Source organism: Megascapheus bottae, unplaced genomic scaffold (genome assembly GCF_031878675.1).
Source record: "Megascapheus bottae isolate mThoBot1 unplaced genomic scaffold, mThoBot2.hap1 HAP1_SCAFFOLD_113, whole genome shotgun sequence".
Classification (NCBI taxonomy): Eukaryota; Metazoa; Chordata; class Mammalia; order Rodentia; family Geomyidae; genus Megascapheus; species Megascapheus bottae.
In genome coordinates, this window is record NW_028327345.1 from 1 (window position 1) to 27,928 (window position 27,928).

At 39.9% G+C, this 27,928-nt stretch overlaps 1 protein-coding gene across 1 annotated transcript; it reads left to right on the top strand.

Moving 5' to 3' along the window:
* Positions 1-5,610: 5,610 nt before the first annotated feature.
* On the top strand, positions 5,611-6,451 carry LOC150040018 (endogenous retrovirus group K member 7 Pro protein-like; the record flags this gene model as incomplete). Its single annotated transcript, XM_090327445.1, has 1 exon — positions 5,611-6,451. A coding segment is annotated over one exon (841 nt), but the record flags the coding sequence as incomplete, so codon positions are not given.
* Positions 6,452-27,928: the final 21,477 nt, after the last annotated feature.

Below are 27,928 nucleotides of genomic sequence, written 5' to 3' on the forward strand. Positions count from 1 at the left end.
GGCACTGTCCTTATACTTCTTTTTGCCCAAGGCTAGAACTTTACCATTTGAGCCACAATTCCATTTCTGATTTTTGGTGGATCTATGCAGATATGAGTATCACGTACTTTCCTGCCTGTGCTGGTTTCAAATCATGATCCTTGGATCTAAGGCCCCTTGAGAAGGATTTTGACCATTAGCCACTGGCAAACATTGGAAATTTTTATTCACACATAATGCACCTATGTCATTTATATTATGTTGCATTTACCGTAAAAATCTGGAATATCTCTGAAAGACAATTGTCTTCTAACCAAATAATTCTCAAGTCTTCACTTCAAATATAGCACATTTCCCATTATCCCTGACCTAAATTCTGTGATCAACAGCTTTCTTCCTCAGATATTTCAAGTACCAGATGTTGATTCATTTAGGTAGAAGAGAATGTATAAAATCAGCATATAATCAAAGAAACAAAGCCAAGCCAGATTTTGCTCATCTAGGAAGAAACTGACTGGAACATGAATTATAAACAACACATCTCAATACATCTCACGTTTCAATGGCACGTCGGTAAGAACAATTTTAGAAATGAATCTGTCATTGTAATAGTAAGAGAAAGTGAGTTCCAGGATTTTACCTCATTTTTGGAATGCTGGAGAAGTAGACAGGAGGAAGCACAGGTAATGTTTCCATAGTATTATAATAGAGATTAATATTTCTAATGACACAAAGATCACACACACACACACACACACACACAAACAAACACACACAAACACAATCCTAATATGAAGCAGAAAGAATCCCAATACCAGCTACTCATGGGTCATTTGAAAAGGCCAAACTCTGTGTCTGGACAAAATTATCATAAAAAAGGAAAGAGAGGGGCTGGCAGTTTGGCCTCGTGTTGGAGTATTGCCTAGCATGAATGAAAACCTCAGTTCAATTCCTTGGTGACACAAACACAGAAAAAGCCACAGGTTGTGCTGTGGCTCAACTGGTAAAGATCCTGGGTTGAGAAAGCCCAAGAACAGGGCTTAGGCCCTGAGTTCAAGCTCCAGGACTAAAAAATATAATAAAATAAATTTTATAAAGCAAAGAGATTTATAAAACACCATCCCTAGGTGATTATAAATCAAGAAGCATTGAACCATGGAATTATTTAATATCTGAATTGTTTGAGAACAGCAATAATTCAGGTATGTTCTCCTAATAAATAATATCAAAAATATGTACTATATCTCTTTTTAAAATTCATAAAGAAATATAGCCTTTTGGTAATCAGTAAAAATTATCTCAAATACCAACCTGAGAGTTTCAACTGAATAGAAAAACAGATGATAGAAAATAAAGATACACAGATAGACAGACAGATCGATCAAATGATAGATACATAGATTACAAACATGCATACATACATACACACTAACATATGTACGTACGTATGGACATACAAACGTACATACATAGGCAGGTACATAGATGCATGTTAGGTAGATTAAATGAAGATAGATACCCAAACGAATAATGATATATTGTTGGGTGGATGATTGATAGTTGCAATAAGTAGAATATAGTCAGATGGGGGGTGCTAGACTAACAATTTAATGTGTCACTTTAAGCTACTGGGAAAAGAGGAACAAACCAACGCTAATCCCAGTAGAAGGAAGCAAATTGTTCAAATCTGCCGGGGCCAGCAGCAGCAAACCAGGGTTCGCAGATTGGGATTCCTGAAATAGGGAAAAGGACTAGGAAAAATTAAAAGAGAGACAAACAGATGGAGTTCGGGAGGATTACAGCCCAAGTCAGCAGTCCAAGAAGGCTGTGTGCTCCAGACTGCCACCTAACACTGTCCTGTTTATTTTAAGTTCCAACCTTAAATACTCTTCTTAAAACTAGGGAACTGCCAGAGGCTACATTCATACAAAATAGTAAACAAGTCCCATATAGGATAAATGAGAAAGGATTAACATTGCTTAAAGTCATTGTGATAAAAACTGATTGACATTGCTTAAAGTTATCCTGATCAGAGTTACTTCCTTGTGTATACAGTTGTGTAGGTCCAAGGTCAGGTCCAAGGTCAGGTCCAAGGTCATTGACACCAGAGTCGGTCCCCAACAAAAATCAAAACAGAATTACATGAATTGGAGTCCAAGAAAGTTATAGAGAGAATCAACAAAACAAGGATTTTGCTCTTTGAAAAAATTAACAAATTGACAAACTCTTAGCAAATCTTACCAAAAAAAGAGTGGAACATACGGAAATAAACAAAATCACAGATGAAAATGATAATATCACGACAGAAAATACCAAGATCCACAGAATCATGAGGGAATACTTCTCAAACCTTTATGCCAACAATTTGAGAATCTAGAAGAAATGGATAAATTTCTAGCCAAAATTAATATACCCACACTGAACCAAGAAGAACTAACCCACACAGGCCTGTTTCAAGCACTGAAATAGAAATGGCAAGAAGAGACCTTCCACCTAAGGAAAGCCTAGGGCCAGATGGATTCACATCTGAATTCTATATGATCTTCAAAGCAAAACTCACACAAGTACTCCTTAAGCTCTTCAACGAAATTTGAAATAAAGGTTCTTTACGAAATTCATTCTATGAAGCCAGTATAACTCTCATCCCCAAATAAGACAGAGATTCATCAAAGAAAGAGAACAATAAACCTATTTCTTTGATGAACATCGATGCAAAACTTCTCAACAAAATACTGGCCAACCGTCTACAACAACTCACCAAAAAAAATTACACAGTATGATCAAACAGGATTCATCACAGGGAGGCAAAGCTGGTTCAACATATGCAAATCAATTAATATAATTCAACACATCATCAGGAGCCTGGACAAAAATCACATGATTGTCTCAGTAGATGCAGACAATGCATTTGACAACATCCAACACCCCTTTATGTTAAAAGCTATGGAGAAACTAGGAATCCATGGAATATTCCTCAATAAAATAAAGGCTGTGTATGACAAACCCACAGCTAGTATTATACTTAATGGCGAAAAGCTAAAGCCATTCCATCTAAAATCAGGAATGAGGCAAGGATGCCCATTCTCTCCACCCCTCTTCAACATAGTATCAGAAATTCTAGCCAGTGCAATAAGGCAAGAAGCAAGCATAAAGGAGATCCAAATAGGGAAAGAGGAAGTAAAACTATCCCTCTTTGCAGATGACATGATCCTGTATTTAAAGAATCCTAAAGTCACTACTCCAAAGCTTCATGAGCTGATTCAAATCTTTGGAAGGGTAGCAGGCAATAAAATTAACCCTCAAAAATCAACTGCCTTCCTCTATGCCAACAGTGAGAGGAATGACGCAATAATCAGGAAAGCAACTCCTTTTGCAATAGCCTCAAAGAAAATAAAGTACCTAGGAATTAGCTTAACTAAGAATGTAAAGGACATTTATGATGAAAACTTTAAAATCCTTTCAGGATTAGAGGAAATGAAAGCAGAACTGAGGAAATGGAAAACCTCCCATACTCCTGGACTGGAAGAATCAATATTGTAAAAATGACAATCTTGCCAAGGGCTATCTACAAATTCAACGCAATACCCATCAATATCCCAATGCCATTCTTTAAAGAAATAGAAGAGGCAATTCAAAATTCCATATGAAATAATAAATGACCCTGTATAAAAAAAACTCTTCTTAGCAGAAAGAATAGCACAGTAGGAATTTCAATACCAAACTTTAGACTCTATTACAGAGATATAATTATCAAAAGAGCTTGAAACAGGCAAAACAGCAGGTCTGAAAAACAATGGAATAGAACTGAAGACCCAGATATTAAACCACAGACCCATGGCCACCTAATCTTTGACAAGGGATCCAAAAAATAGAGTGGAAGAAAGCCTCTTCAACAGCTGGTGATTGCAGAACTGGTTAAGCACCTGCTGAAAACAAAAGTTTGATCTTACTTTGTCACCCTGCACTAGAATTATCTCCAAATGGATCAAAGTCCTGGAGGTAAAAGCCGACACATTAAAAACTTTACAAGAAGGAATAGGAGATACACTAGTCCTCCTTGGCACAGGTCAAAACTTTCTTTTTTTTTTGCTTTATTTTTTTATTGTAATTAGTAAAATGGTTACATGATATTTGCCAGATAGAAGGTGCATTAATTCACATACATTGATACCCTTTCACATGTCTTGGTACCCGTTTCTCTCCCCCCCACACCCCCCACCCGTCTTGGTTTCCCCCCTTCCCTATCAAATTTCAAATATTCAAATACAAATAAATTCAATATATCAGATAACAAAGTGAGATACTATACCAATATGTGATAACCAAGGGACAGCAAAGGAGATGAGAGACAACATAGTACATTAAGGACAACAATCATTCATTATATGGCTTTTGTTTCACTATCCTGGAGGTCCTTTCAATTAGCTTCACATTATATGTCCTTATGTATCAAGATTTTGCTCTATTGCAAATCTCTGCTAGTAGAGCCGAAGGTTTCTACTGATTATGACGAATGAGGGAAACCATTGAGCCTAAGTTCCTTTGAGTCTAGCTTACTTCACTTAATATGATTTTTTCTAAGTCTTTCCATTTTTGTGACAAATGGGGCGATGTCATTCTTTCTGACAGCAGCATAGAATTCCATGGTGTACAAATACCACAACTTGTTGATCCACTCATCAACTGAGGGAAGGAAGATGGCGCTGAGACAATAGGGACGCTGCCTAGCTTTCTCTGACAAAAAGAGAGAACCAGGGAGTCCCACGAGCCAACTATCTAAAGAAATCCACAACAACAAACTTAAAAAGCAATGGAGAAGGACTCAAACCGAAAAGAAATCCAGATAAAGCTCACATCCAACTTTCTCAAAGAATTCGGAATGCGAGGACCCCTCCCCCACCTCTCGCCCAAAGCCGCGGAAAGCTGCTATAAGTGGCAGCTGGTGCCAGACCAAGCCACGAAAAGCGGCCTATTTACAAATAAATGCTGTGGCGAGACAGGCTTGGAAAAAGTTACGCAATTCCAATCGTACAAAAAATCTAGTAGAAGTTAAACAGGGACCGAATGAACCTTATCTAGAATTTTTGTCTCGATTAATGGAAACTGCAGACTGCCTAGTACAAGATGAGAATGCAAGGAGGATTATAGTTAGACACATAGCCTATGAAAATGCCAACGCCGCCTGTCAGGCGGCTATCAGACCCCATAGGAATAAGGGAGGAATCACGGACTTTATTTCACTGTGTGCTGATATTGGACCCTCCCATGTACAAGGCCTTACTTTAGCCGCCGCTCCTCAAGAAAAGACTGTTACAGAATTTCTAAAATACAGAGGTCAGCGGCATTCTCGGGATGCTAGACCCCCAGGGCGTTGCTTTTCTTGTGGACAAATAGGACATTGGGTGACGCAATGCCCACGCCAAGCCAGGTTAAAGAGAGAAAAATCACCTGGCACATGTCCACGCTGTGGTAAAGGGAAGCACTGGGCTAAAGATTGCAAGTCAGCAACAAACCGCAATGGCCGCCCGTTTTTGGGAAACTGGAGAAGGGGCCAGCCCCTGGCCCCGCAAAACCATGGGGCAGTCCCTCCCTCTTCTTGGCCACAAGTGCATCTTCTAACAACCCCCCAAGATCAGTCTCCAGCCTCCTCCATGCCACCCCAGGCAGTGCAGGATTGGACCTCTGTTCCTCCACCTGCTCAGTATTGACCCCAGAGATGGGGACACAAGCTCTCCCCATGGGGGTCTTCGGCCCCCTTCCCCCGGGAGTGGCTGGATTGCTGTTAGGGCGAAGTAGCTCAGCCCTTAAAGGGATACAGATTACACCTGGCAAAATTGACCAGGATTTTACTGGAGAAATCAAAGTTCTGGCCTCTACCCCGAAACATGTGGTATCGATCCCAGCCGGTCAAAAATTAGCACAACTAATACTTGTGCCTTTACCTCCCGGGGAGACTGCTAATTCCCCATGTGGACAGAGAGGATTTAGATCTTCTGATATCTATTGGGTACAAAGCATAAAACAAGAGAGGCCTGAGATGACTATATTTATACAAGAAAAGCCCTTTAAAGGAATATTAGACACTGGAGCAGATGTGTCTGTGATATCTAAAAAACATTGGCCAGCCCAATGGCCCCTGACAACCTCTATGACTTCCCTACAGGGGATGGGGTATGCAACTGACCCACAGCAGAGCAGTGCGATCCTTGTTTGGAGAGATGAGGAAGGGCACTCTGGTCATTTTCAGCCATTTGTCCTGGATCATCTGCCAATTAATTTATGGGGTCGTGATATCATGGAAAAAATGGGAGTATATATGTTTAGTCCTAGTGCTACGGTCACTAAGCAGTTACTTGATCAAGGCCTCCTCCCCTTTAGGGGACTAGGCCAAGCAGCACAGGGGGAGCCAGAGCCACTCCAACCCCAGTCTCACTCACAGAGACAAGGATTAGGGTATCGTGGAGAGAGCTAATGGATTATTAAAACATCAAATTGCTAAAATACAGAAAGGAGAGTTGTATCCCGCTACCCCTGTGAATATACTTAATCATGCTTTATTTGTTTTAAATTTTTTGAATTTGGATTCAAATAATTTATCTGCTGCTCAGCGATTCTGGGAAAAAAGAGAGCAGCGTGCTTTTGCCTTAGTAAAGTGGAAGGATCCCCTAACTGGTGCTTGGCATGGACCCGATCCTGTTCTAACCTGGGGTCGAGGGCATGTATGTGTTTTTTCACGAGGAGAAAATGATGCCCGCTGGCTGCCTGAACGCTGAGTTCGAATCATGGAGAGTGACAGTGGCCATCCAAGCAGCGACTCACTGGGCCTACACCCCCAACCCTCCAGTGGTGCATCCTGCGACATGGGAAGGACCTGAGTTATTTGTGCATGTCAATTGGGACTGCTACTGATCCACTTGTTCCACACATTCATATGAGCTGTGTTTCTCCTCCTTTTACTATTATGTAGGGACCTTTTAACATATTCATTGACTCTAGACAATTTAATATGTGACATTATTTTGTCTTTACCATCCCTCTTCTTAATAACCTTTTTTGTAAAAGATGCCCAGGTGAAAAGCAAAGGCCTCCAGATGTAAGTAGAAGTCAGCCGACCCCCTGTATGTCTGTGTTTTATTTTATTTTATTTTATTTTTGTTTGTTTGTTTGAAAAGGTGCACTGTGGGCCTAAAACAGAGGCCTGGGTGGTCAAGGGACGCCTTGACCCCCCCTCCCCTTCTGAGTTTCTTGTCGATAACGAGGCACACCTGAGAGTCCCACCAGCAAGACATGTCTAAATCTAAAAATAACTGTTTGGTGAAAACATTCATTTGAGCTCATGTTTTTTATGTTAAGTGTATCTGATTGAGTCCAATTTTCTTGTTATATGTCATTGTCTGATTCTGTTTAAAAGTCTCTGCTTCTCTGTCTTGTTCGTGTTACTTAGTTTTCCTTGGGTATTTTGTTTTGTTTTGTTTTGTCCAGTTTTTCTTTAAAATTGGTACCAGTTCTAAATATGGATCCTTATGGTTTTTCTGCGTGTACACAAGCACATCCTTGTTATCTTTTTGAATATTTCTGGGAAGTAAAAAGTTTTTTGCTCCACTCGGGCCTGGTATGGCCCCTCCCAATTGGCTGCAGCTGAGGTGAGCAGAGGCCAGACAAAGCAGCTGCAGTCTTCGTCTAGTTTCCTTTTTCCTACAACCTGCTGAAGTGACAGTCTAGAGACAGTTGGTGGCAGGACACAAACTTCAGTCTTTAATTTTAGCTAGTTGCTTTGTTAAAAAGGGCTTTGTTTTAAAACTTGGTTGTCACCCACAAGAATAAGATTAGCAAAAAACCTTCATGATACTAAAATTTTCCGGAAAATGAACGGCCGATATTAATTTTGCGCGCTTTAAGATCTTTGAGTATGAATGTGTGTGCGAATGGGTATGAGTGAACATGTTCAAGGTTAAATTGTCAGTATGCTGTATAAAACAATCGTTGAGCTCATTTGAAACACAAAGGGAATTGGGTAAATCTAAGTCTGAACTTCAAAAAATTAGTAGGTTTGAATGTTTCCTATATCTCAAATGTTTATTGCATTGTCTTAAAGAAAAGCTGGTAAATATTTTTCTAGATCCTGAAATCTGTATTTTATTGCAACGCATACAGCTGTTTACATTGTAAACATTGTATCCTGTTCAGCACAGAGGTGTTAGGGAATTTGGGATTTATTACTTTAAGTTAAAGTTTGGAAACATGTATTAGAGATCTCAATGTAAAATTGTTCATTAACATCAGAAACTTTGCCTGTCTGTCTTTTCTTGCAAATGGACACTAGAAATCTGATGGTAAAATGTGGATAATGTGATTAGTATTTTAAAGGAATGTTTAAAGGTTTATCTCCATGCAATTGGGTGTATTTTAAAAAAGGGAAGGAAACTAAGTCCAGACTTAGGCTTTTGGTGCACTGATGTCTATAGTTCTTGCATTAGGGGAAAACTGCTATTTGAGTTTAAACTGTTGTTGGAGTTTTAGACAGTAATCTAAACTGCAAAAGAGCCCCTTTTTTCTAAAAGGCAAGAGGAGTGCCTTGGGCCCTAGGGGGCCTGAGGGCAGAAGGAGTTCTTTGTGCCCTTAAAGGTTTTTCAATTGCAAATAAAGGCTAAGGTGTTCATTGTTTAAGCCAGTATCAGTAAAAGTTATTAAGAACATTGGAAATGGGTTTCTAAACAATATTTGAAAGTGAAGTTGTCTTAAATGTTTAAAGAAAGAGAAAAAAGGAAAATCAGGACTACCAAAGTAATTGCTTAATTGCTATTTCAGCTTGCTCTTGTAAATTCCAGCTAGCCCATTGGAGAAGAACAGCAATCCTTATTCAGATGTAACTTTGGCTTTTACCAGGTTCTAGGTAAGCACATGCTTAGAGACTATTTCTGTGTCGACCACCTTGTTGCTCTAATTGGAGAAACGTGGCCTTTTGTAGGACTCACTGATCTGAAAACTGCAGTTTTGAGCCAACCCCGGGCAAAGCAAAGTCCCTGTGAGACTGTGGTGTCTAATCTGGCAGCAGAATGCTATTAAGGCAGAGTTGCTTTGGAGCTCGAAGCCGCAGAGTGCTAGCTCTGAGCTGAACAGCTGGGGGACAGCACTCAAGCACCAAGCTCAGGAGTCACAGTGGCAGAGTGCAAGCCTTGAGCTGCAGAGCTGAGGTGCGGCACTCAGGCCCTGAGTTTGGGACTCAAAAGTGGCAGGGTGCTAGCCTTGAGCTGGAGAGCTGAGGGACAGTGCCCAGGCCCTGAGTTCAAGTCCAGCAACTAAGCGAGTGAATTGCCAATGGGACATTTATCCCTGTGTGGAGAAACTCTACTGGGACACGATGCAGAAAGCCTCTGCTTGGATGGCAGAGATGGTGTCAGATCTTAGTCACTTGTGCTTGGACGATCAAATTAATCAGAGCCGGGAGGTCATAGAATAGTTTGTAAGTATGCCTTACTAATGCCCGTGCCTTTCATAACTGGGCAGGAACTTGTCAATCTTCTGTGATAGTGGGTAGTTTAAAGCCCTAATTGAGCGAAATTTTTATTTATTTATTTATTTATTTTTGACATCCAGCCACAAATTCAGGAAAAGTTTGTGGATCTGAGGCTTGTGTCTCTATTAATCTGTTTAGATCTGACAACTGAAGCATTGTTATGGTTGCAGAAATTTAGTTCCCCAGACAATCAAGAAAAGGCCTTTGCAAATGGGAGCTATGTAAGCTACACTATTGTAGCCAAAGATGGTTTGTGCAGTTGTTAAATGTTAAATATGATCTCCAGTTTGGAGCAAATTATTATTCCTGATATCTAATCCTTGCAATCCCTGATAAAACAGGCTAGGCTTCTTAAGGTCCCTGGTCAAGCACAGAGACAACGCCCTTGAGTCAGCTTGAAGAAGTCACAGAAGCTGAATCTCCGCCCATCAATCCCCTTTAGATGAAGGGACCAGTCATTTTTGGAAAGTGAGACAGGATAATTAGAGATATTAGAGATAGTGGAAAGAATAGAAATTGCACTTGTGTTTCTTTTAAAATAAAAATGGGGGATATGTCGGGAGCAAGAGTGGAATCAAACTGTACTTTGATTTGCATCAGATAATTGCTTGATTGTCTTACTGTTTTTTGGCCTTCTCCTGTTCAATTGATCTGAGATTTACCATATGAATGTAACCCCCAACAGTTCCCTGATTAACCATCTGGATGTAACACCTGGCAGTGCCCTGGTCTCAAGAAGGGATATAAACTTTGAGTTGAGAATAAATGGGGCGCTGCAGTTTTTGCCTGGGCTGCAGACCTCCCGGACCTGATGTGTTTGTCTCTCTTCTAATTTTCCAGTCCCTTCCCCTTATTTCAGGAACCCCAATTTGCTGCCGGTATGCCCCGGCAATAAGTGTGACTGCATTAAACTGCAGAGCTTTTGTATGGCAAAGGACATAGCTAGTAAATTAATTAGGAAGCCTACAGAGTGGGAGAAGATCTTCACCAACCAAACAACGGACAAAGGCCTCATATCTAAAATATATCAACAGCTCAAAAAATTCATTCAATCCAAAACTAATCTCCAAAGTAACAACCATCCCTTTAAGACATGGACCAAAGACTTAAAGAGAGTCTTCTCTGAAGAACAAACAAAAATGGCCTATAGACACATGAAGAAATGCTCAACATCTCTGGTCATAAAAGAAATGCAAATCAAAACAACTCCAAGATTCCACCTCACCCCAGTTAGAATGGCCAGGATCAAGAAAACTAATAACAACAGATGCTGGATGGCATGTGGCCAGGAGAGATCACTACTACACTGTTGATGGGAATGCAAACTCGTTCAACCACTATGGAAAGCATTATGGCAGTATCTCAAAAGACTAAACATAGAGCTACTCTATGACCCAGCAATTCCCCTACTTGGCATTTACCCAATCATCCAGAAACAAGGGCATACTATATCCATCAGCACCACAATGTTCATTGCAGCACTATTTACCATAGCAAAGATATGGAACCAACCATGGCAACATGGCAAACATCATGTAACCCTTTTATTAATTACAATAAAAAGAGAGAAAAAAAAAGATGAAGGGCAGGTGTGGGGGTGGGAATTGGGGACCAAGACATGAGAAGGGATATCAATGTTTGTAAAGTAATGCACCTTCTATGTGGTGAATATAATGCAACCCTTAATTAAAATAAAAATATATATGTAAAAATAAAAAAATAAAATTGAGATATGAGGAGAAAAAAAACAAAAAAAAACAAAAATGGCTGAATGCATTCTTCAAATTATTTTTAATCACTTTACATTTAATATATATACAATTATATATGTTAGATATATATTTTCTCTTTTTATGTTATCAATTAGTGTTATAGTTTTTTCTTATACTTTTATGGTAATTAATAGAAGGGTTACATGATATTTGCCAGATAGATGGTGCATTAATTCCCATACATTGATACCCTTTCACATGTCTTGGCCCCCACTTTCTTGTCCCCCATCCCCACCCCTCATCTTGTTTTTCCCCATTCCCTATCCAATTTCAAATAACCAAATACAAATATATCCAATATATCAGGTAACACAGTGAGATACTGTAACAATATGCGAAAACCAAGGGACAGCAAAAGAGATGAGAGATAACATAGAACCTTAAGGACAACAATCATTCATTGTATGGCTTATGTTTCTATATCCTAGAGATCCTTTCATTTAGTGTCTTTCTACATGGCCTTTTGTATCAAGGTTTTGCTCTGTTGCAAATCTCTGCTAGGAGAGCCCAAGGTGTCTACTGATTATGACAAGTGAGGGAAACAATTGAGCCTAAGTTCCTTTGAGTCTGGCTTACTACACTTAATATGATCTTTTCTAAGTCTTTCCATTTCCTAACAAATGGGGCAATGTCATTTTTTTCTGAGAGCAGCATAGCATTATATTGTGTACAAATACCACATCTTGTTGACTGAGGTACATCTAGGTGTTCTTACAGTTTATACCAAGAAGACATTATATTTCCAGTACATTATCATTCATTATTTTAAACAGATTGAATTACTGTGTTCTACATATTTAAAGAAACGTATGACTCCTTAACACATATAATTACATAATGGCAGTCTTTCACATTCATTTACATATTGCACTACGCACTTATTCACATAGTAATTTGTGTTTCCAACAGACATTTATTACATTAGTTTTATACTGGAAATATAATAATATATTTGTCAAAAAAAACCATTGTGTTTATTTGTTTTAAATGGCACACTACTGAGCAAATATTTCTAAATTGTTAGCATTTTCATTAAATATATGGTGACAATATTTCAGTTTCTATTGAAGTTCATAATTTATTTTCTGATTTATTTCAATAATTTATTAAATGGAGTTGGATTATTATTCATGAGTAAAACAGTGATGTCCCATTCAGAAACAATCAATTCATATTCATCAGAACACATGAATTCCCCAATACCCACTATTAAAATGTCAGTATACATGTTGGCTATGAGAAAGGAAATAAGGATATCAAGTCTAATTAAGACAATGACACGAGAGATGGTGTTTAGTTATCCCATCAATGATGTACAAATGTTATAGTCATTAGAGAGTGAAGTTCTGATGTTGACATTGGTGATAATCAAACATCAAAAAATGACATAATATTCAAAAGTTTACTGCTCACTAAGTTGAGGGCCACCGGCCACTCAATCTTGTAACATATAGTCCAAGCTTTGACTCACCTTATTTTCATAAGAGGCACAAAACCAGAGCAAAACCCTGGTAATTTTAGGGTTAAATGATGTCACACAATTTTACTTTATATTGCCTGTTGTGAGGATACAGAAAGCCATATGCTCATGCACACAAGGAAAAAAAATGAAATAAAAATCAACAACTCTTTTAGACACAGAGTGTTAAGCTCAAATGAAATCCCTAGTATCAAGGTTGATGGAAATTGCTAGAATCAGCTGAGCTCTGTGGCTCACAATACTAATCCTAGTTATTCAGGGGGCTGAGATCTGAGGTTCAAATACAGCCCTGGCAGGAGGTCCTGAGAAACTTATCTTCACTTAACCACCAGAGAACCAGATGTAGAGCTGTGGCTCAATGTGGTAGGATACAAGCCTTGAGCCAAAAACCATTCTGGTAAAGGGTGTCTATTCCCTGAGGCCAAGCCTCAACCCAGAGAAAAGGCTAAGAGAAGCAGTATGTTTCGTAAGCTAAAATTCCTGAAAACAAACAAGTCAATGAAATGCTGGTGGCAGAGAGAAACAAATTTCAAAACACTCCATGAAAATTGCTGGTATTCTCTCCAAACTAAAACTCCACTCTAGAGATTAGCCTTGCTAGAGGTTAACCTGGCTACTGAGATTTGGGCTGCAGAAATTCTGATATTGATGCTTGTAAATCATGCCTCTGTTTGCTTGTTATGAAGCCAATTTTAAAGAAAAACCCTGGAATGACCATCATGTAGCTTCAGCTCTCTAAGCAAATGTGTGCTATAGTATTGGCAGCTTTACATCCAGTTCTTCAAAACAAAACAACAAGTCAAAGTATTATTTTATCACATCTGTAACAACAATCACAGACTTTAGAAAAAGAATTCAATGAAAGTTTAAGTGGGACACACACACTTTTTAAGTAAAAATTATACAACGTATATATTTGATAGAGGATGGTTGGTGGAAGTGAATGGAAGCATGCTGCTCATTAGTTATTTATTCTTCAAGAAAAGCCATCCACCAACACCTATATTGCAGTTGTTGTGTCAGCAAATTTTGATGAAAGTGAAAGCATAACAGAACGTCTCCTGACAGAAAAACAGTACAATAAAGACATGGTAAAAGTGAATTAATACCATAACAGCTACCTCATGAGGACTGAAATAAAGTGATAATTGATGTAGATAGATACTCTTCCTCGTAGATTGATACTATTTCCTAGAATAAATCACCAATGCACTACTACAGTACAACCCATCAGGTTCGTGGTTTTTCAGGAGGCTGAGTTCTGAAGATCATGTTTCAAAGCCAGTGTAGGCAAGAAAGTCTGCAATTAACCATCATATTCCTCCCCAAGCCAGAAGTGAGCTATGATTCAAGAGGCAGAATGCTAACCTTAAGCAAAAAAGATCAAAGAGATCACCTAGGCTCTGGTTTTAAGACACACACACACACACACACACACACACACACACACACACACGTGTGTGTTTGTGAGGGCGTTCATGTGCACATATATGTGAAGCCCATTCCAGGCATCAGATAGGGAATGCCAATCTTTCACTGATTCTTCTTCATTTCCATTCATGTAGCAAGCCTTGGATACACTGATCTCCCCAATCCTACACCTGTTATTGTTAGATATTCTTCTTTTTTCTCTGCATTAATAAAATGATAAGTAGGATTGGGGGCATGGCCTAGTAATAGAGTGCTTGCCTACCATACATGAAGCCCTGGGTTTGATTCCTCATTACCACATTCACAGAAAGAGCCAGAAATAATGCCATGGCTCAAGTGGTAGAGCTCCAGCCTTGAGAAAGCTCACAGAAATGCCCAGCCCCTGAAATCAAGCCCAGGACTGACAGAAAATGACACAAGGTTTTTTTCTCTGCTTAAAACCAAGCAAAACTCTTAAAAAAGTATTCAAGTAAAAGTAATTTACTCATTATATGGTATTCTGGAATTAAATAGTACATTCTGACATAATTCTATGTGAGTACCCTGGCACACACCCTTGATATTTTGCAAGCAATCTGCTTGTGTGTAACAACTACTAAAGCTATTTTTAACTCTTTTGTTTCCATTGTTCTCCCTTTAGGTTGAAGGAAAGAAGTAGAGTGCATTTTCCCTACATACTACCAAGTGATACCCTATCCCAATAAAATACAACTAGAACACAGACATCTTAGAAGAGAAGCATGAAAATTTTATTACAGTACAGAAAGTTATAATTCAGTATTAAGTAGAGACTCTCAAATATATTGCATTCACTACTCTCACAGATTTTATCTATTGTTAAATTCTGGTGAAGTTTTTACTGAGAAAATTATGTTCAACACTATTGATTCCTTTGAATGAAACGAAGACTTTCATATCATTTACAGTATATGGCAAAGATTGGATGCTTAGTTTGCACTGAATTTCAAACACAAGAAGTTTAAATCTTACGTTTTCTGAAATGTTGCAATACAGAGATTTAAACATACATGTTTATAAATAATAGCTTTATACAGCGAAAAAGTCCTTTATCATGTTTCACATCAGCTAGTGAGAAAATTCATTGAGTAGTCCTGACACAAGGAAGAAGACAGCAATAATTCTCAACTGAAACTTTGGTGTTTTGTCTAAATTCCTCCAAGAAATCCTATTTCCCACATGCCTAAGCATCTCCTAAATGTCTACATCCAAAGATTCCTATAGTAGAACAAAGTGTATCTCATGTCTGAATGCATGCCAATTCACTATTACAATGGCCACTCCTCAATGACAAGGAAGGAATAAAATAAGAAAATAAGATGTTAAAATTTGACTATCCAATGTATGCATTGAGGTTGTCAGGTAAGGTTAGGGTGGGAGGAACTGTTGGTAAGAATAACTCTAACAATAACCTGAAACCCAAACCTAACACTAACCTAAACACTAACCCTAACCCTAACCACAACCCTAACCCTAACACATAGCAAAACCTGAATCCTAACTCTGATCTGAATCCTAACCCTATCCTGAACCCTAACCATAACCCTAACAGGAACTCAAATACTAAGCCTCCTCCAACATGAACCTGAACCCTAACACTAAACCGAACTAGAACTTGAACCCCAATCCTAACAATAAACCAAACCATAACCATAACCTTAAAACTAAACTTAACCCTAACCCTAACCCTAACCCTAATCCTAACCTGAACTTGAACCAGACCCCAGGCAGAACGCTATCCCTAACCCTAACTGTAATCTGGAACCTAATCTGAATCCTAACCCTAACCCTAACCCTTACCTAACCCTCAACCAAAACTTACACTAAATCCTAAGCCTAACCCAAACTTGAACCCGAAACCTAATTCTATCCCTAAACCTAACTCTGACCATAACCAGAACCCTAACCCTAATTCTAAACCTAACCCTGTGAGAACTCCAACCCCAAATCTCAACCTAACCCTAAACCTAACTGAAACCAACCCTAACCAGAAACCTGACCTAAACCTAACCCTAATTGTATCCCTTACCTGAAGCAAAGATCCTAACCTTAATCCTAACTTTCAAATGAAACCTACACCACATCCTGACCCTAACCCTAAATTGACCATGAATCCGAACACAAACCTTTATCCTAACCCTAACTCAAACACGGATCCTAACATTAACCCTAATCCAAACCCTAACCCTAACTCGAACAACTCAATCCCTAAACATAACACTAACCATAACCCGAAACTGTAACCCTAACCCTAACCTGAAACCTAACCCTAAATCTAACCTGAACCTAACCCAGAACCTAACCCTAAACCTAACACTAACACTAACCCAAACCTGAACAGAAACCCTAAACAGAACCCTAAGGCTAACCCTAACCAGAATCCTAACCCTAACATGAAACTTATCCCTAACATGAACAACAACCCTAAGCCTGACCCAAACCCTAGCCATAATCCTAACCATACCTGAATCCAAACCAGAACCCAAACCCTAACCTGAACACTATCCCTAACATAAACCCTAACTATACCCCTAAATCGAACCCAAAAGCTAACCCTAAAATGAACGTGAATTGAACAGGAGCCCAAACCCTAACACTAACCCTAATCCTAACTGTAATCTGCAAACTAATTCTAACATTAATCATAACTCTAACCCTATCCTGATTCTGAACCCTAACTCTAACCTTAAAACAAACTCTAACCTGTATCCTAATCCAAATACCAAGCCTAACCCTAACCCTAAACAGAAACCTACACCGATCCAAACTTGCACACAATTCCTAATCCTATCCCTAAACCTAATTCTAAGCATAAACCTAATCCAAAGGCAAAAACTAACCCTAATCTAACCCAAACATGAACCCTACCTTGAACCCCAAACCGAACTTAAACCAAAACCAAAACCTAACTAACCTAAGATGAAAGTGAAAATTAACCCCAACCATAAGCCAAACTCTAATTCTAACCCTAACCTTAACCCTTACTCGAACCCTAAACCTAGCGCTAACCCTAACCTGGACCCAAACCCTAACCCTAAAACAAACCCAATAAAAACCCATAACCCTAACTGGAACATGAACCCAAACCCAACCCTAACCATAACCCTAACCGTAATCCTAATCCTAACCCTAACCAGAACCCTAAACTTACCTGAATCCTAACCCGTACCCTAAACCGAACACTAACCCAAACCTTAAACCTAACCCTAAACCTAAGCAGTTCCCTACCCCTAACCCGAACCTGAACCCGAACATGACCTTAACCATAACCATAACCTGAACCCGAATTTCACCCTACCCTAACAGTAATCCCAACCCTAACCCTAACCTAAGTGTAACATTAACCAGAGTCCTAACCCTAACCCCAACCAGAACTCGAATATGAAACCTAACCCTAACCCTAACTGTAATCCTAAATTGCATCCTAACACAGCATCCTAACTCCAACCCAAACCCTAACCTGGCCCGAAACCAAAACCAAACCCTAACTTGAAACCTAACCCTAACCTGAACTCTAACCTGAAACCTAATGCTAACACAAAATCTAACCCTAACCTGAACACTAACCCTAACCTTAACCCAAGCCTTAACCTAAACCCTAATCATTAGTGGAAACCTTACTCTAAACCTAACCCAAAATTGAACCCTAACTCTAAACAGAACCCTAAACCAAATCCTAAACCTAAACCAAACCATAACACAAACTGTAACCCTAACCCTACCCATAACTATAAACCAAACCCTAACCCTAACTCTAACCCGAACCTTAAACATAACCCCCTTCCCAAACTCTAACCCGAATCCAAACCCTGACGCTAACACTAACCCTAAGTCTAACCCGAATCCTAACATTAAACCAAACTTTAAACCTAACCCTAGCCCTTACAGAAACCTAACATTAACTTGAAACATATTCTGAAACAGAACCATAACTCTGACCCAAACAACAAACCTAAACTTAACCTAAACCCTACCCCTAAACAAAACCCAAACCCTAACTCTAACCCAAATCCAAAATCGAAACCTAACCCTAACCAAAATCCTAACCCAAACCCGACCCTAACCCGAAGGCTAACCGAATCCTAACCCTAACTATAACCTGAACTTAACCATAAACCTAAACCCAAAGCCTAACCTTAAGCTGAACCAGAAATATAATCCAAATCTGATCCCTCACCCTAACCCTAACCCTATACTGAATCCTAACACAAACCCTAACAATATCCCAGAGGCGAACTGTAAACCTTACTCTAACCCTAACCCAAAGAGTAATCCTGAACCTAAAGCTAACCCTAAACCGAACACTTACACTAATCAGAATCCAAAACCTAAACCTAACTCTAACCCTAACACTACCCTGAACACTAACCCTAAACCAAACCCTAATCCTACACATAACCCTAACCCTAAACCTAACCCAAACCCTAACTCTACACCTAATTCTAAACCTAACCATAACCCTAACCTGAGTCCTAACCCTAACCCTAAACTAAAACCTAAGCCAAATCCTAATCCTAGCTCCAAATTTAATCAGACCTGAACCCAAACCCAAACTTAACCAGAACAGTAACCATAACTGTAATCCTAAGCCTAACCAAAACCCTAACCCTAACCAAAATTGTAATCCTATCCCTAACCTGAACCCTTCACCACACACTAAAGCGAACCCTAAACCTGACCCAAACCCTAACCCTAACATTAACCCTAACCCTTACCGTAATATGAACCTGAGCCTGAACCCCAACCCTAACTCTACCTGAAGCTGAACCCTAAAGCGAACCATAACACGAAAACTGTCAATAACCCTAACCTGAACACGAACCCTAACCCTTACCTGAAGCCTAACCCTATCCCAAATGCTAACTCTAACCAGAACATGAATCCAAACCTGAAAACCAATCCTAACCTGAAAGCTAATCCTAACACTAACGATATACCTAACCCAAACCCTAACACGAAAACTATCAGTAACTGGGACCCTAACATGAACCCAAACCGAACTCTAAACAAATACTAACAAACCCTATACTTAAACCTAACCCTAACTCTAAACCAAACAATAAACATAACCATAATATTAATCCTTACCCAAACTCTAACCCAAAATCTATCCCTAACTATAACCCAAACCCCAAACCTAACCTGAAAGCTAACCCAAATGTGAACCATAATCCTAACCCTAAACATAACCTGAAACCTAACCCTAACCCTAACTCTTAACCAAAACCTACACTGAAACCTAACCCTATCCTTAACTTGAATACAAACCCCAACCCTATCCCTACACCTAACTGTAAATTTAACCCTAAATCTAATATTAATCCTTATCTAATACCTATCCCAAGCCCAAACCCTAACCCTAACACTAAACTCAACCCAAAACCTAACAAGAACCTAACCCAAAACTTAAACCCAACCTTAATATTAAGGTAAACTGAACACTAAACAAAAACCTATACCTAACCATAACACCGATTCGAACAGTATTCCAATCCTGAACCCTAATCCTAACCCTAGCTTAAACCTAACTTGAACACTAACCTTAACGCTAATTCGAATCCGAACCTAACCCAAATACGAACCCTTACCCAATACCTACACCAAACCTGAAAACTCAGACTAACCCTAAACCTAACGTGAATACTAACCTGAACTCTCAATCTAACCCAGACTCGAACATTGTCCCTAACCTTAACCAAACAGGAAGCTGAAACCACAAATTCTACATCAATTTGCAGAGCCTAGTGGCCTTTGCCAGAAAAGCCAGCCTCTGGCGATTCCTGAGCTCGGAGGACCACAAGTGTGGCCCACACAAGGAGACAAGGCACATCTTCTGCCAGGTGGACAAGGATCTGCTCTGTGTGCAGTGCTCCCGCTCTCAGGAGAAAGAGTCTCACAGCCACCATCCTGTGGAAAGGGCTGCTGAAGAGTAGCAGGATGCCATTTGCAAGCTGATGCCAACCATCTGGAACAAGATACAAGAAAACCAGAGGAACGTAGACAAGAACAGGAGACTAATCATCCAGTGGGTTCACTACGTGAACCTGTACCACCAAGGACGTATTTGCAATGCTAGATCAGGAACGCCATGAGGAGGAAAACCAGCATTCAGAGATATTCTCAGCCAAGGAAGACAGGGTTTATGGCAACTCAGCTAAATGGAGACCCAGATGATTCAGAAGAGGCGCCAGCTCAGAGAAACCTACCAGGAGCTGATCCAGAAATACCAGAAAGTAGACCTGGAACTTCTCTAGGCTGTTGACTTGACACTGGAGAGTTGTAAGGAAGTAATGGCGTTTATACCTGGCCCTCTGAGGCCACAGCTCAGTGTTCTTCCAGTCCCTGGAATACTGGAAAGACTCAACAAGTACCAAGTGGGCACGTCCTTGTAAGAGGCTGCCCACAATCAAGATGAGCTGCACACTCCTCTGCAAGAGGTTGGAGCCGCCGGTGGAGACGCGCTTGGGAATCCTACTGAACACTCCATCAACTCAACCGCCTTCAGGGCCCAGGTCTTCAGCTCCGGGAAACATTACTGGGAGCTCAGTGCCAATGGTTCTTCCACCTGGGCTGTAGGAGTCTGCAGGGACTCAGTGGTGGGGAGAGACATCTTCATGGATGTATGTCAGGACATGTTTCTTATCTTAAGTTTGAAATCCAATACCTATTACAGTCTTTTCACCAATTTTCCACTTATGTCTCACTACATGGAGATTGCCTCTGGACCTGGTTGGGGTCTTCCTTGACCTGGACAGTGGGAGTGGGAGTTTTTGGAATGTCGAAAAGAGTTCTCATATCTGGAGATACCCCAGTGGCACTCAGCTATTTCTGGTCAGGCCCGTTTTTCACAGGGGCAACCCATTGCAGTGGGTGAAGAGCCTTTCCAGGAGTTGGGAACTCTGGAATTGAGAACCCGTCTCACACGTGTTTGCCATCCCAACTCGACCAACAGGTAAGCCAGGAGCTCTGTGGCCTATCATCTCAGCTGTGGGGAAATGGTGAACAGGAAGATCACAATCCAGAAGAGACCATGCCAAAGCATGGTCAAAACAAAGCAAAAACAAACCCAACCCCCAAATGAAACCAAAAACCAAACAGTGAACGACTCCTCCCCCACAACCCTAAACAGAGAAACAGGAACAACAAAGGAAAAACAAAGAAAACCGTAAGCACAACCAAAAGAAACCAACAAGTATGCAAGGAAAGACAGGCTCCGGTCATTTGGCCCAGTGCAATGGAGTGCTGGCCTAGCTGGATCCCATTCCTTGCTACCACTTTATTTGACAAAGCTGACTGAGATCCTTCTGTTCACACTTTCCCCATAGCTGAGATGACGGGCCCTAGTGCTCCTGGCTTCCCTGTCTGTAGAGTTGGGTTGTTGATAATTTTTGAGATGAGGGGAGGGTTCAATGGGTAAAGACCCTCCCCAACAGAGGTTCATAAGGCGTTCAAAAATATACTGTAGGAGGAGGCCCAAATAACATGGCATACACTCCCTCAGCTATTTTGCATAAACACAAGGTACAATGGATGTTTCCAGCCAGCTTGCCCACCTTGGGTGTATAAGTCATAAAGTGAGAGACCCAGACAAATGAGTTGGAGGAGAAGGGCGAATAAAAGTTGGTTTGGGGAGAGGTGTCTCATGTCTGAACATCCTAGTTACACAGGAGGCTGAGATCTGAGGATTGCAGTTAAAAGCCAGGCTGGCAACAACAGGAACTGAGACTCTCACCTCCAAGTAATCTTAAGAAAATCGGGAGTTGTAATGTGGCTCCAGGGGATGTCGGTGGCCATTAGCTGAAGATTTCAGGGACAGTGCAAATAGTTGAAGTCCTAAACCCACAAAGCAAGCAAGGGAGCAAAGAAACCAGACAAGAAAAAGGACAAAAAGGGAAGAAAAGAAACCTTTTAGCCATGGGGTCAAACCTCACTGTCACTGAAAATTCACCTGAAATGGAAAGGGTAGAAAGAAATTGTCAGAACCATTTGTATGAAGAAGGAATTGAAAGGTGTTCCTGTGGCTTCAAGGTAAATTCCAGCACCTATTGATATGTAAATCAAGTTTCCTGGCACAGGTGCATCATTGCAAGCCCAACCTGGGACCCCACACCTCTCAGCATAAATAAGAGTGCTGGTTGTCCTCTCAGGCCTCTCAGAGAATGGACCAGCCACTGAGTGTGCGATTGGTAGGATCTTCTTTTTTCATTCTTGTTGAACGTTGGTTTGGTCTTTTTTTTATTGTAATTGCTAAAAGGGTTACATGATATTTGACAGATAGAAGGTGCATTAATTCACATACATTGATACCCTTTCACATGTCTTGGTACTCATTTCCCTCCCCCCCACACCCTCCACCCGTCTTGGTTTTCCCCCCTTCCCTATCAAATTTCAAATATCCAAACACAAATAAGTTCAATATATCAGATAACAAAGTGAGATACTATACCAATATGAGATAACCAAGGGACAGCAAAGGAGATGAGAGACAACATAGTACATTAAGGACAACAATCATTCATTATATGGCTTTTGTTTCACTATCCTGGAGGTCCTTTCAATTAGCTTCACATTATATGTCCTTATGTATCAAGATTTTGCTCTATTGCAAATCTCTGCTAGTAGAGCCCAAGGTTTCCACTGATTATGTAGAATGAGGGAAACCATTGAGCCTAAGTTCATTTGAGTCTGGCTTACTTCACTTAATATGATTTTTTCTAAGTCTTTCCATTTCCTAACAAATGGGGCGATGTCATTCTTTCTGAGAGCAGCATAGAATTCCATTGTGTACAAATACCACAATTTGTTCATCCACTCATCAACTGAGGGACATCTAGGTTGGTTCCATATCTTTGCTATGGTGAATAGTGCTGCAATGAACACTGTTGTGCTAGTGGGTTTAGTATGTCCTTCCTTCTGGATGGTTGGGTAAATGCCAAGTAGTGGAATTGCTGGGTCATAGGGGAGTTCTATGTTTAGCCTTTTGAGGCACTGCCACACTGCTTTCCATAGTGGTTGAACGAGTTTGCACTCCCACCAACAGTGTAGTAGTGATCCCTCCTGGCCACATCCCCTCCAGCATCTGTTGTTATTCGTTTTCCTGATCCTGGCCATTCTACCTGGAGTGAGGTGGAATCTTACAGTTGTTTTGATTTGCATTTCTTTTATGACCAGAGATGTTGAGCATTTCTTCATGTGTCTATAGGCCATTTTTGTTTCTTCTTCAGAGAAGAGTCTCTTTGAGTCTTTGGCCCATTTTTTAATGGGATGGTTGTTACTTTGGAGGTTAGTTTTGGAGTGATTCAATTTTTTGAGTTGTTGATATATTTTAGATATGAGGCCTTTGTCCGTTGTTTGGTTGGTGAAGATCTTCTCCCACTCTGTAGGCTTCCTGATTTGTTTCCTAGCTATGTCCTTCGCCATACAAAAGCTCCGCAGTTTAATGCAGTCCCACTTATCCAGCCTTTCTCTGATTTGTTGTGATTCTTGGTCCTTATTAAGAAAGTTTCAGCCTGTGCCAAGGAGGCCTATTGTATCTCCTATTCCTTCCTGTAAAGTTTTCAGTGTGTCAGCTTTTACGACCAGGTCTTTGATCCACTTGGAATTAATTCTAGTGCAAGGTGACAAAGAAGGATCCAACTTTAGTTTTCTGCAGGTGCTTAACCAGTTCTGCCAGCACAAATTTTTGAAGAGGCTGTCTTTCTTCCATTCTATTTTTTTGGCTCCCTTGTCAAAGATTAGGTGGCCATAGGTCTGTGGTTTAATATCTGGGTCCTCAGTTCTATTCCATTGGTCTTCAGGCCTGTTCCTGTGCCAGTACCAAGCTGTTTTGAGAATTATAGCTCTGTAATAGAGTCTAAAGTTTGGAATTGAAATTCCTCCAGCGCTGTTCTTTCTGCTAAGAAGTGTTTTTGCTATACGGGGTCTTTTATTATTCCATATAAAATTTTGGATTGCCTCTTCTATTTCTTTAAAGAATGACATTGGGATGTTGATGGGTATTGCATTGAATTTGTAGATAACTCTTGGCAAGATTGTCATTTTCACAATGTTGATTCTTCCAATCCAGGAGCATGGGAGGTTTTTCCATTTCCTTAGTTCTGCTTTAATTTCCTTTTTAGGGTTTTAAAGTTTTCGTCAAAAAGGTCCTTTACATTCTTAGTTAAACTCATTCCTAGGTTCTTTATTTTCTTTGAGGCTATTGTGAAAGGAGTTTCTTTCCTGATTATTCCCTCGTTCCTCTCACTGTGGCATAAAGGAAGGCAGTTGATTTTTGAGGGTTGATTTTCTAGCCTGCTACTCTTCCAAAGCTTTGGATCAGCTCAAGGAGCTTGGGAGTAGAGTCTATAGGATTCTTTAAATACAGAATCATGTCATCTGCGAAGAGGGATAGTTTTATTTCCTCTTTCCCTACTTGGATCCCCTTTATGCTTACTTCTTGCCTTATTGCTCTGGCTAGGAATTCTAGTACTATGTTACAGAGTAGTGGAGAGAGTGGGCATCCTTGTCTCGTTCCTGATTTTAGAGGGAATGGCTTTAGATTTGCACCATTAAGTGTGATACTAGCAGTAGGTTTCTCATACACAGCCTTTATTACATTGAGGAATGTTCCATGGATTCCTAGTTTCTCCAGAGCTTTTAACATAAAGGGGTGTTGGATCTTGTCAAACGCATTTTCCGCGTCTATTGAGACAATCATGTGATTTTTGTCCTTGGTCCTGTTGATGTGTTGAATTATATTAATTGATTTGCGTATGTTGAACCAGCTTTGCCTCCCCGTGATGAATCCAGTTTGATCATAGTGTATAATTTTTTGGATGAGTTGTTGTAGACGGTTGACCAGTATTTTGCTGAGAAGTTTTGCATTGATGTTCATCAAAGAAATAGGTCTATAGTTCTCTTTCTTTGATGAATCTCTGTCTGGTTTGGGGATGAGGGTTATGCTGGCTTCATAGAATGGGTTTGGTAAGGAACCTTCATTTTCAATTTCGTTGAAGAGCTTGAGGAGTATTGGTGTGAGCTCTGCTTTGAAGACCTTATAGAATTCAGCTGTGAATCCATCTGGCCCTGGGCTTTTCTTAGGTCGAAGTTCTCTAATTGCCATTTCTATTTCAGAGCTTGAAATAGGCCTGTTGAGTTGGCTTAGTTCTTCTTGTTTCAGTGTGGGTATGTTACTATTGGATAGGAATTCATCCATTTCATCTAGATTCTCAAATTTGATGGCATAAAGGTTTGAGAAGTATTCCCTCATGATATTCTGGATCTTGGTAATTTCTGTCATGATATTACCATTTTCATCTGCGATTTTGTTTATTTCGATATGCTCTCTTGTTTTTTTGGTAAGATTTGATAAGGGCTTGTCAATTTTGTTAATTCTTTCAAAGAACCAACTCCTTGTTTTGTTGATTCTTTCTATAGTTTTTTTGGATTCCAAATCATTTAATTCCGCTTTGATTTTAATTATTTGCTTTCTTCTACTGAGTTTAGGGTTGGTTTGTTGCTCTTTTTCCAGGAGCTTAAGGTGAGGCATTAACTTGTTGGTTTGCAATTTTTCCAACTTGTTGTTGTAGGCACTCAGCACTATAAATTTTCCTCTGAGTACTGCCTTTGCTGTGTCCCAGAGGAGTTGGTATTTTGTGTGCTCCTTACTGTTAAATTTCATAAACTGTTGGATTTCTGTTCTGATCTCTTCGATGACCCATTGGTGATTCAACAATGTGTTGTTCAGTCTCCTTAAGTTACAGGGTTTTCATTGGTGGAGATGTGTGTTCAGTTCCAGTTTGATGCCTTTGTGGTCTGAGAGTGTGCATGGAATAATTTCAGTGTTTCTGAATCTGTCCAGGTTTGTTTTATGGCCTAAGATGTGATCTATTTTGGAAAATGTTCCATGTGCTGCTGGGAAAAACGTATATTGTGTTGTTGCTGGGTGGAATATTCTGCAGATGTCTGTTAGATCTAGTTGGTCTATATAGTTGTTCAGTTCTAGGTTTTCTCTGTTGAGTTTTTGCCTTGTTGATCTGTCCATAGGTGAGAGTGCTGTGTTAAGGTCACTGACAATCACTGTATTTCGATCTATGTATTGTTTCAATGTAAGTAAAGTGTGCTTGATGAAGTTTGGAGCTCCGGGATTGGGTGTGTAAATATTTAGGATCGTTATGTCTTCCTGGAGGAAAGATCCCTTTAGTAGTATGTAGTAACCTTCTTTGTCTTTTCTTACTAATTTTAGTTTGAAGTCTATTTTATCTGATCTGAGGATGGCAACTCCAGCCTGTTTATGGGGGCAGTTAGCTTGATAGAGTTTATTCCAACCTCTCACTTTCAAAAGATGATTGTTTTTTTGGGTAAGATGTGTCTCTTGAAGACAGCAGAATGATGGCTCTTGCTTTTTGATCCAACTAGACAGCCTATGCCGCTTAATTGGAGAGTTAAGTCCATTGATATTGAGAGTTAGGACTGAGAGATATTTATTAGGTCCTGCCATTTTTAAAAGCTTTTATTGGGCCTGTGTCTTGACAATTCTTGTGTTCCTTAGATGGTATGCTGTTTAGGTGCCATTTCTTTCTCTATATTGCATTTATTTTGGTTTTCTATGTATAGAACATCTTTCAGAATTCTCTGTAGTTATGGTTTTGTTGCGACATATTGTTGCAGCTTTTCCCTGGAATGGACTGTTTTTATTGTTCCCTCAGTTATGAATGAGAGCTTAGCTGGGTACAGTATTCTTGGTTGGTAGTTATTTGACTTAAGGGCATGACATATATGCTTCCAGTCACTTCTTGCTTGCATGGTCTCTGCTGAGTAATCTGGGGTTATTCTGGTTGGTTTTCCTTTATAGGTTACTGAACCCTTTTCCCTAGCTGCCTTTAGGACCCTTTTTTTGGTTTCTACTGATCCAGTTCGGATTACGATGTGGCGGTGGGATGTTCTTTTCTGGTCAGGTCTGTTTGGGGTTCTAAAAGCTTCTTGTATCTGGATGGGTCTGCCCTTCTGGATATTTGGGAAATTCTCTGAGATGATTCCCTGAAGTATATTTCCAATACCATTGACCTCTTTCTCCACGCCCTCCTCAATACCAATGAGCCTTAAATTAGGCTTCCTAATTGTATCTTTGACCTCCTGAAGTGCTCTCTCATTTTTCCTAGATTTGGATTGAGTCAATTTCTGTTCTTTCTCTATAATAACTAAATTATCTTCAGCCCCGGAAATTCTCTCCTCTGCATTGTCTAACCCACTATCAAAGCTATCTACTTTATTTTTCATCTCCCTTGCTACTAATTGCTCATTTTTGATGCCTTGCATCTCTTCTTTTAGATCATGTATGGATTTCTTTAGCTCCTTGATTTCCATTTGAGTGGTTAGCTCAGTAGCTTTATTTTCTTTGAACATTTGCTGGAGTTCGGTCACCTTTTTATTTGTGGATTCTATGAATTCATCCATCTTTCTTTGAAAAACCTTTATTATGGCTTCCTTTATGGCTTCTTCTTTTTCACTTATCACCTTGTTTATGGTTTCCTTTTGTTCAGCTATGCCTTCCTCCCTTAACTCTTTCTTTATATTTTCATATTTTTCATTAATAATGTTTATCAATTGCATTTGTACAGCACTTGGAAGACTCTCCTCTAGGTTTCCCAGTGACTGTTCCATTGGCTGTTTACATTGGGTGGGGGGGGTGGGGGATGTTGTTTCTTGATTTGACAATTTTATTGCGTTTCTTGTTCTGCCCATTTGAAAATG